General features: G+C 36.0%; 1 protein-coding gene across 1 annotated transcript; it reads left to right on the top strand.

Annotated features, from left to right (window-relative positions):
- Window positions 1-849: 849 nt before the first annotated feature.
- On the top strand, window positions 850-7113 carry LOC110695548 (kinesin-like protein KIN-7N). The gene is made up of 18 exons (XM_021872766.1): window positions 850-1133; window positions 1227-1316; window positions 1690-1808; window positions 1919-2032; window positions 2108-2189; window positions 2283-2350; window positions 2433-2498; window positions 2600-2742; window positions 2821-2923; window positions 3010-3090; window positions 3603-3671; window positions 3747-3806; window positions 3901-4059; window positions 4141-4440; window positions 5080-5166; window positions 5410-5568; window positions 5664-5933; window positions 6471-7113. The coding sequence occupies exons 1-18, from the start codon at window positions 989-991 to the stop codon at window positions 6906-6908; spliced, it is 2553 nt and encodes an 850-aa protein (XP_021728458.1). The 5' UTR covers window positions 850-988; the 3' UTR covers window positions 6909-7113.
- The last annotated feature ends 3884 nt before the right edge of the window (window positions 7114-10997 follow it).

Raw genomic sequence — 10997 nt, 5'->3', positions numbered from 1 at the left:
GTCACACCCTAAACCAATTCATTACACTAAAGCACACAATACAGTAACTTCAACAACACAAATACCCTAACACATGCATCTGTAACAATGAATTTTAAATCTATTTCAATTTAATTGATAATTTAATCCAAACACATTAATCTAGGGTTTACTTAATTTTTTTTCCAAAAATGCCCACAAATTTCAACAAAATTGCGCAACAAACCATTAATGGACAGTAAAAAAAAGTCAAGGGAATCATACCTGGTCGTTGTCAGAAGAATCTCCTAATTATGTCAATGGGGATGACGACTCCAAGCTTCAGCCTTTCTCAGTTGCTTGCTGATGTGTGGTTCGAGTCAAAAGAAGAACACAAGCTTTAGTCAATTGAAGAGGTACAATGAAAAAAAAGGCAAAAAAATTTACAGCCTTGCAATTGACAGGGGAGAGAGAAAGTAATTGTGGTTGAATTTGGACAATGGAGTAATTGCATATGGTTGAGAGCTTTGATTATGGATGAACAGGGCAAATAGAGAGAGAGAGAGAGTATAATGGAGGGAATTCAATTAGAATCGAAGAGAGAGAAAGAATAAAGGGAGGGAAGTTTGGTAGCTGGGACCCACTAACGGCAAAGTTGACAGAATGCTAACGAGGTACTGATACCTATATTTTAGTCATTTTTGAGGTACTAATTTAAAATAAAATTTTAAATGGGTACCAAAATTTAATTACCCCCATTTTTGAGGTACCAAAATTTAAATTTTCCTTTTTTATCAAGTAATCCCATGTGTACAATAGGGATAATTATGAGGATTACTTTAATATAGAGTACAAAAGATTGAATTTGATAGGGGTATTGATGTTACTTTATCTAATTCAAAACATAGAAGTACGGAGTACCTACCAAAGCCCGCCCAGGAAATCCCTCTCTTATTTCAATTCAAATAAACTCTCACTCCATTGCAACGGAAAATAAATTTATTGAGCAAAAAATTAAAAGGGAGAAAAAATGGAGAAGATTTGTGTTGCAGTAAGAGTGAGACCTCCAGTAACTCAAGAATCCTTTAATGGAACCTTCTGGAATATTGATGATAATCGCATTTCTCTTCACAAGTCTTCTGGCACACCCATTTCCGGCGTCGCCTTTACCTTCGGTTTGAAATTTTGTTTCACTTTTTCTTCCTATTTTTTAATTAATTCATTCTTAATTTGAATATTTCTTGATTTTCTCTGGTTTCTTTTTACAGATCATGTTTTTGATCAATCTTGCCCAAATTCTAGGGTTTATGAGCTTCTTACTAAGGATATTATTAATGCCGCAGTTGAAGGATTTAACGGTTTGTTTTTTCCTTTTTAACATGCTAGTTGTAGCAATTTTCTAGCATTAAATCGAATATTCTTGCCGTAATTTGTAAAATTGATTATAAATTTATAATAAAGGCTGATTGTTGTTTTTCTGTTGATTTCAATTATGAAAATCAATTTATTTTATTTTATTTTATTTATTTATTTATTTATTTTTTTTTGTTGAAAATTGATTGATTATAAAAGGATGATTTAATTTAGTTGATTTCAATTATAATTTTTGCAGTTTTCTGTTAGATTTCAGTCATAAAGTATGATTGTAATTTTTGTTGTTGATTAATGATGATTATGTTGTGCAGGGTAGTTATTTGTTTCTTATAATTTGTATGTTTGAGTGCATTGTAGGCACTGTTTTTGCATATGGGCAAACTAGTAGTGGAAAGACATTCACCATGAATGGTTCTGAAAACAATCCCGGGATCATTCACCGGGCTGTCAAAGACGTTTTTGACATGATAACAAAGGTGAAATTCTGGTCTTTGCCTTGGTTGATCCTCATTACGACATAGACCTCATAGTACTGCGATAATTTCGTAGTTGATTGTCTAAGCTACAAGATTACTATTGTTTTCAGCATGATGAGAGAGAGTTTTTGATTCGTGTGTCATACATGGAAATTTATAATGAAGAAATCAATGATCTTTTGATGGTTAATAACCAGAAGCTGCAGATCCATGAAAGTTTGGAGGTAAATTTAGTAGCCTATGCTATTTCATTTTCAGTTTCAAGTGAGAAAGGTTCACTAATTGTGATTTGATTGTAGCGTGGCGTTTTTGTTGCTGGCCTTAGAGAAGAAATTGTGAGTGAAGCTGAGCAAGTGCACAAGCTTCTCGAAGCAGGAGAAGGTTTATTTAGCCTTGCTGCAATATGCACTCGAGTTATATTTAGTGAATTGTAACAAAAATTCTAATGCTTGATTTCTGAATTGAATGATGCAGTCAATAGACATTTTGGTGAAACAAATATGAACGTACGAAGTAGCAGGTCACACACAATCTTTAGAATGGTAGTTTCTCAATGCTGTAATCTGATTTGAGCTTTATTAGTAATTTGCGAGCTTTTGTAACTGTTTGTTGTTCCATTTAAAGGTCATAGAAAGTAAGACTAAAGAGATGGATGGTTCAAGTTCAGATGCTATCCGTGTTTCTGCTTTGGTTTGTTATTTCTTTCTATCATTTATACATACTTCGTATATCACTTTCCTTTTTTCAGTGTTATGGGTTTTAATATGCTTCTTTTGTTCAATAAAATTTAGAATTTGGTGGATCTGGCGGGGTCTGAGAGAATTGCAAAAACTGGTGCTGATGGAGTTAGATTAAAGGAAGGAAAACACATTAACAAGAGCCTGATGGTTCTTGGCAATGTCATCAACAAGCTCAGTGAAGGAGCTAAGCAAAGGTTTATAACTCACTGGCATTAATTTGATCTCAATGGTTAAGTCACTCACAGTCTCACACATATTTATGGGTTTGGCAGGGGACATATTCCTTATCGTGACAGTAAGCTGACTCGCATTCTCCAGTTTTCACTTGGTGGCAATGCTAAAACTTCAATTATCTGCACAGTAGCACCTGAAGAGGTTTGCTCGCTTTAAGACCAGTTGATTTGAATTAGTGCATTAAGATTATTTTGAGGTGTTTGACTTTGATGCCTTTAAATGGTTAGGTTCATGTTGAAGAAACTAGGGGCACTCTTCAGTTTGCTAACAGAGCTAAACGTGTTACTAATTGTGCGCAAGTGAATGAGGTTTGTTACACTCTTGCTTGGTTTTTTTTTGCTCTTTGACACCATTGAGGAACATATTTGATCTCACTCAATATTTAAATATGTGTTGGCTACTGCGTTAACTAAATAAAGAGTTGAACTTGTAGATGAACTAAATATTTTCGAGACAGAAGTGAATCTGTATTCATATGGGAATTTATCTACTTAATCATCAGAAAAGGGAATTATTTGGTGTAGGGGCCTGTACTAACTTACAAACGTCAAAGCACTGATTCTGACAGTATAAGAACATATGCATATCTCTTGTTACTTTGCAGATAGTTAATTAGTCTTTCTACTAATTATTTTTAGCACTTACGCCTGCTGTTAACAAATCCAGTTGTTTTACTCCTTATTAGTGTGTGATGGCTAAATTTTCATTTTTATCAATGTTTTGTTTTGGAACCATTTTTTTGATGAAAGTAAAGGGTCTATTATTTGCCGTTCATGTATACAATTGATGATGGCCTGCCGATCAATAATTTTTGTATTAGATCTTGACTGATGCGGCGTTGTTGAAGCGTCAAACTTTGGAAATAGAGGAACTACGCCAAAAACTTCAGGTTAGTTTATTTGCTAACCTTGACTTTTGTGGGCTTGTGGCTCATTATATACCTAATTAATATTCTCTTGTTTAGGGATCTCAAGCTGTTGTTATGGAACAAGAAATATTGAAATTGCGGAATGACTTGCTTAAGGTGCAGTATCTCTCGTTGAGTAGTCTCTTGTACTTGTTCTATCCCTTTGCTAAAAAAATAAAGTTGAGGTATTCATTTATCATTCTCTTATTAGTATGAACTAGAGCACGAAAAGCTTGCCATGGAGCTTGAAGAGGAGAGAAAGCTTCAAAGACAAAGGGATTTGCACATCAAAGAGCAACAAATTAAAATTAACAACCTCAGTAATATGGTGAACTTTTCAGACAGTGAGCGAAAGAGCAACACTACTCAGGTGTGCTTGAGACAATAGAATTACCAAACCATTTTTTAAATAGCCTTCCATCTGAGATTTGTTTTTCTTTGCTTATTGTAGCACCAAAGTTTATCAGGTCAAGGAATGGGGGAGAGGAGCATTAATAGCCAGCATATGCGGCAAGAAGAAGCTTTCAGTACCCCTGGCTTCAAAGAAGCTCCCAAATCTTATGTTGTCCGACGATCAAATTATGCCAGAGTGTCTGATTCTGATGCTAGCCCCCTTCCGGATGCATTCAATGATGTGGCAGACGAAGATGCATGGATGAAGATGAATAAAGGATATGTAGCCGACCTTGATTCAATTTGTATGACTCCAGCAATTAAAGTTCGGTCCCTGTCTTCTGATGGCATTAGTCCTGTAAGATTCATTCTTGAAGCTTAGTGGTGTCCTTTGAGTAGTTTTTAACATTCTTAATGTCGTATCCCAACAAATCCTAGAATCCAATAATAGTAACTTATTTCTGAGGTTCTGAATCTCGTGCTCGTAACCACCTTTTGAAAAAGTAGAAAGGTAAGTTGGTGCAAGAAATGATAAAAAAAATTAAGTAGAGAGAGTGGGTGGGAATGTGGTATATTTTGTGAGATACATATAATAAAAACTTCAAAATGAAGAAATGAAGGTGGGTTTATAAAAATCTAATACACGGAGTAGAAATAATAAGGGTAGAAACTTGAAAGGGTAGTTATAAGAAATTGTAAAGTAACTGAAGATGTGAGAATGTGGGAAGATAAAAAATTTTCTGTCTCATTTTGTTGTCAGAATTTAGCAGTAATTCTCATTTTACAAATATAGATAAAATGTGTCATTGCTCTAGTACACTTGACTCTTAACAGTGAAGAGATTGATGGCGATAGAGTGAAACTAAGGTTCATGTAAATTGAGTTGGTATCGACTGTTTGGGATCTCTTGAAGTTAATTGCTTTGTAAGATATGTTTAAATTAAAAGGTTTTTGCTTTGTAAGATACATATAACAAATTAAAAATTATTTTTATCAGGCTTTCTCAAAAGGTCGTTACGAGCACGAGATTCAGAACCTCAGAAAGCAAATGGAAATTGCAACTAAAGAGAAAGACGAACTTGAGGTTAGTTGGTGAAATTTATCCTTGTTGCTCACATGAACTTCACTTAGTGCCTACATTACTTACATTATAATGTATCTGCTGCAAATCATTGTTTGAAGTTATTATATGTATCCACTTTTCTAGAATTAGTTGCTCTTTTGGTTTGTGAATCCGAATTACATTTAGGAACTAGACTTATATACATACTCTTAAAGATTTTTATTCTTTTTTAGATTCATATCTACATGTATGATGTATTTGCAGAAAAATCACAGAGATCAGGTCTTGTTGAATAATAATTTAACCAAAGAGATCACGGAACTTCGGGAGGAGGCCAAATTGACAAGAGAAATCCCTCAAATGCTGTTTGATTCTGTGACAACTTGTAAAGACATATATAATGATGTCTTATCTGTTATGCAGGTATACTGATATCACAATGCTCTACATATACAAATTTATATGTGAAGTGACTCCATCCGGCTTGAGTCTAACTGTAACCTTTGAGATTTTTGCAGCGTTCTGTTGATGATGAAAAATCGTTTGCAAATATCTTGCTAACCTGCATGACTGAGATTGGCTCAAATCTTTTTTCAACATTGGAAACTCACTGCAGAATGGCTGTAGATGGTTATCAAACTTTCAGCACGGATACCTCTATACTGCAAGAGCAGTGTAAAATTCTTTGTGATAGATTAAACAATTCTGTTGCATTGTTGGCATCATCAGATGCACAAACAACAATGGAGAAAGAATCGACAACCAGACAATGCGGCTCTGATTATAAGGTAGTTTCTAGGCTAATATTGTCCAGATTTTACTCATTATTTTTTGTGCTACTCCTTACCTTGACATTAGGCTACACTATATTTCTTTCCAGACTTTTGATCTAAGCATCTAACTTTATGCCTGTATTATCCTCTCTACAAACTGTTCATTCATTACTCTATTGTCAAATTTATCTCATGTTTATTACTAAATCACAAAGTTATAGGGATAAATGAAAGAAAAGTCACTTCCAGAGTTCTGAACTGTTTATTGTCAAAATTATCATATCATGTTGCAAAATTAATTTAATACTCATATGTTGTTGATATTTATAATGAGTTTCACCAAGGAAAGATTATGGAGTAATAAAGTTTTTATGCATGAACGAACCAACTGTTGGGCATTACATGATAAATTGATAATATTGAAAGTCAGTAGGTTGCTGTTGTTGGGAAAGATGAGGGTACCGTAGAATGCATGGTTTCTTATAATCTTATTGTTTGATAACTATTAGGAGGATCTCTGAATTAGTTACATTTCCTTTTTCTTTGGTAAAGGGTCTTGAGTTTGGGGAAGATTTCGCTTGTTGGAATGAGAAATTGAGCAATGAAATCAACACATTCAGAGACAAATACATAAGCCTTGAAAAGGATCATGATCATTTTAAACAGGTTCTGGAAGAGTCAAATTCAAGTTACCTTGACCTTGAGAGAGAATTACAGGTTCTGCAACAAGATAGGGAAACCTTGCTTGATAAAGTATTTAAATCCAGCCAAAATCTAAGGTTAGTATCAGAAGAGAGAGATATGTTGTTGGAGAGATACAAGTCTGAGGTACAAAAAAGAAAGAGTCTCAAACAAGGGATCGAACAGTTTAGAGTGGCATTTGTTTCTCGTCAAAGATCAATGGCATCCTTTCACAGTGATTGTAAATCTAGGCTTGAGGATCATATGTCTCAGAATCCAGTTGTGGAAGTCAGCTCTTTCGGGTTTTAGAATTGTTAGTATCTGCCCTACAACCTGCAACCATTCTAAGTTAATCTGTCATGAATTTTATTGCGAGATTGATAGAATTGTCGGCTGTGTAAATTATAAGTTGTGTGTCTCCTTGGGTGTATTAAGACTTGGCTCAATTAAACTTTTGAGCTTTGTTTGATGTAAGGCTTAAGCTCCTTCAATTGTATTGGTCTATTTGTTATCAGATCCCTTACATTTAACACGTAGTTAATGCATGCTATATTTATCTAAGTTAGCCTTCTTTAAAGTTCAGATGAGAATTCTATGACATGATGAGAAGCGTGTGGTGTTGCTGGCTAAACCAAATTGATCCTTAATTGAGAAGATTACTGAACATAAATGTGATCACAATCATTCCAAAAATGACTTTGGTTTTTTAATCCCATTTGAAAGATAAAAGTCAAGTAACTATCTCCTACAAAAGCTTTTTTATTTAAATATTTTTTTCCTTAAAGACCATCCTTTGGGCTATTCATTTGGTAAAGCATTTTGTAGCTTCTCAAATGTTAACTTTTGGGGAACAAAAGTCTTTGATAAAAAATTCTTTGGTAATCTCACTTGTGGACAATAAAGTGAGGTAGAGAGGAAGCAAATTTAGTGAGCGACAGAGATAACAACACATAGGGTTTCAAAGAGAGTTCATTCATGTTTTTTAGCGAGCAGTCCTAGAAATCACCTTCTATTGAAGCTCATTCATAGTTTGATTTAGCTCAAAATTTGACAGCTTGTTTGGGGCATCAAAAGCTTCATCTTCAACAGTGTGATTGCCTTTGCTACCACGGATTGTGAGATATCGCTGAACTCTTATCTTTGGCGATATTTTCTCAATTACTTCTTTTGTAGTTTAGCTTTTATGATTGCTGTTGGGTAATTGTGTACCCACTTATGAGACTTGAAAATGTGTTTATGTAACATTCATTTATCATAATAAGTGCAATTGGGTGGACTCCCTAATTGTTTCTAGTATTTACTCTTCTACTTGAAGGGGGTTTCCACGTAATCATGGTGTATTTTATTGCTTGTGTTGGTGTGCCATTGAACAACTAGTAGTGGGAATTGGTTTGGTTTATCACTTGATTATTTTGCAAGAAGTGTGTTTTGGCAACACCATCATCATGGAGTCATGATATATGATTTGTTTTTTTTTTTTTTTTTTTTTTTTTTTGACAGCCATTGAAAAGGAACTAGTCCCCAATAAACTTACAGCTATTGATACTAAAGCAATGCAAACTAGGAAGTAAAGACTTAATTTTATGAATTTTATCACGAGCATGGAAGGGTCCTACACTATCTTCATGTAACCATTTGGCTAAATTGTGAGTTGGAGTGTTTGCTTTAATATGCCAAAGATTCTGTCTCATGGCAGTTGTAATTCCACAAAGAACAGCATCCAACAAACTGTTAGAAAAGCCCTGCTTCACAACCTTTTCCACATTAGTGCTGCTGTCAGCAAAACCAATGAGCTTCCAGCTCCATTGAGTCCTGCTCCTGCACTTAGACTGCTGAATATCAAGAGAAATGGTAGCACACACACTGTTTCCTACAATTAAAATATCCCTTTCCTCTAGCTGTTGTGGAATCCTATTCTTGATCTCTGCCTCAAAACCTGGTGGATAGTCTTCAACTGTACCTGCACACAGCTTTCCCACATTGCTGCTATTGCTTATCCTTTGAGCTCTTACCTTAAGCTCCATTAGTTTGATCGTTGTTCCAGCATCCTGCTTGTTGCCTCTGAACACCATATTATTCCTCACCTCCCAAATACTCTCTAACCCAGCTAGTAACAAGCCATAACTCTCCTCCAAACCCCTTTTCCTGTCACACAAAATATGTTGCCAATTTTGGATCCAGTTAGCTATAGGGATGTTAGACTGGTGAGCAGCATTGATGCCCAACCTGCAGCCCTTCCAAATATGGCAAGCAAAAACACACTCCCTAAATAGATGTTCTAGGGTTTCCAAGTGTCCATTCTCATTTTTCAGTATTCAAATTGCACAACACACAATGGTGGGCATTACCAAGTCCTCTCTTTTTTCTCTCACTGCCCACTGGTAAGGTACCCTTGAAGATCTTCCACAGCAAAATTTTCTGTCTTGCACCTCCTAGAGATTTCCAGAATTTCTTCCAGTTAATGCTATTTGTCATGTGTTGCTAGTGTTGAGTACCTTCAGACCTGTACCTTTCAGCAAAGATAAATTTGTAGCCGCTCTTGACAGAGTAGACTCCCTTCCTATCTCCTTTCCAAATGATGAAGTCATCGAAGCCAGCTTCCATAGTGGTAATGGTGCTGATCTTGTCAACTGTAGCTCTGTCAATCATCATGTTACATGATTCCATATTCCAACAGCCACTACTGGACAGCAAGGAAGCCACATTATCATTATTGGGAACATAGTAACCATTCCACTTCGGCACGTTCCCGTGGATCCAAGGATGGTGAATTTTAGCAGTGCACTCATCCCCTATAGACCACGAGCAGCCCTTTTAAGCACCCGTAGACCCCATTCAATCCCTTTCCAACCCCAAGAGCCTGTGTTAATGCCAAGCCAGTTGCTGCAAAAAAGAGTCTTCTTCTCAATTCTATATTTTGCCCAAAAAACTTTGCTGATAAGGGACTCGGTGTTCATGATGATACGCCAACCTTGTTTCGCCAGCAAAGCTTGATTAAAAAACCTTGCATCAAGGATACCCAAACCTCCATTCTCCTTTGCATTAGTGAGGTGCTTCCAATTCCTCCAATACACCCCTTTACCATCCTTAGTACCTAGCCACCAAAATTTGGCAATGATGCTATTGATATTTTTAAGAACTCCCATTGGGCATTTGAAAACAGAAAGAACATAAGTCCCTAAGCTAGAGAGGACAAACTTAATCAGTGTTAGTCTTCCGGCATGGGAAAGGAACAAAGAGTCCCAAACATTCAGCCTCTCTTTTACCCTATCCACCATAAATCCAAAAATTTCTTTTTTTGTGGTTCCAAAGTCTGCTTGAATGCCCAAGTAAATCCCAAAACTGTTGCTTCTGCTAATACCTAAGACCTCACTAAATTTTTCTACATCCTCTTCCTTTGAATTTGGACTAGCCAGAAGAACCGACTTGCTCTGACTTATCGCTTGACCAGAATCCTTACAATAAGTGTCAAGAATATGCTTAAGAGCCACCACATTGCTTTCTTTACCTTGCAGAAAAAAAGCTAAGTCATCTGCAAAAAACAAATGGCTAATATTTGGTGCTTTCTGAGCTACTTTGAGGCCTACTATTCTCCCTGCCATCTCTTCACTTCTAATCAAACCAGATAAACCTTCCATACATAGAATGAACAGGTATGGGGATAACGGGTCCCCCTGTCTTAACCCACATCCCGGTCTAAAGGATTTTTGAGGACATCCATTAATGATCACAGAGAATGAGACAGTACGCACACAGTTCATAATAGTATTAATCATCAGACTTGGCAACTCAAACTTACACAAGATTGCTTCCAAAAAGTCCCACTTAATTCTATCATATGCCTTACTCATGTCGGTTTTGATTGCAATTTTGCCTCTTATTCCTTTCTTAGACTTCCTTATTTTCTCTAGAAGTTCATGAGCAAGTAGTATATTATCCGAGATGATCCTACCCGGAATGAAAGCATTTTGAAATTGACTAACCAAATCATTGATCACCTTTCTAAGCCTATTGGTAATGCATTTCGAAATAATCTTATAAATCACATTACATAACTTAATAGGCCTTAGTTTGTCCATAGAGTCAGGACTATCACATTTTGGGATAAGGGCGATATTAGTGAAATTAAATTCTCTCAGGATACCTGAAGATAAAGCCGATTGAACGGCTCCAATAACATCATCTTGTATCCACCTCCAATTTTTCTGGTAAAACCCGGCAGGGACCCCATCCGGACCCAACGCTTTCCACGGCTGCATTGCAAACAAGGTGTTTTTTATTTCCCTCCTTGTGTATGGTCTAGAAAGCATATCCTTTTGATCTTTAGAAAGCTTAGAAGTGATGCCCTAATCCCTTGGGTAATTTCATCTTCTCTGATCGGATTTGGGATAGAATTGC

The sequence above is a fragment of the Chenopodium quinoa genome, unplaced genomic scaffold (assembly GCF_001683475.1).
Source record: "Chenopodium quinoa cultivar QQ74 unplaced genomic scaffold, ASM168347v1, whole genome shotgun sequence".
NCBI classification, from domain to species: Eukaryota; Viridiplantae; Streptophyta; class Magnoliopsida; order Caryophyllales; family Amaranthaceae; genus Chenopodium; species Chenopodium quinoa.
This window is presented reverse-complemented; position numbering and strand designations above follow the sequence as displayed.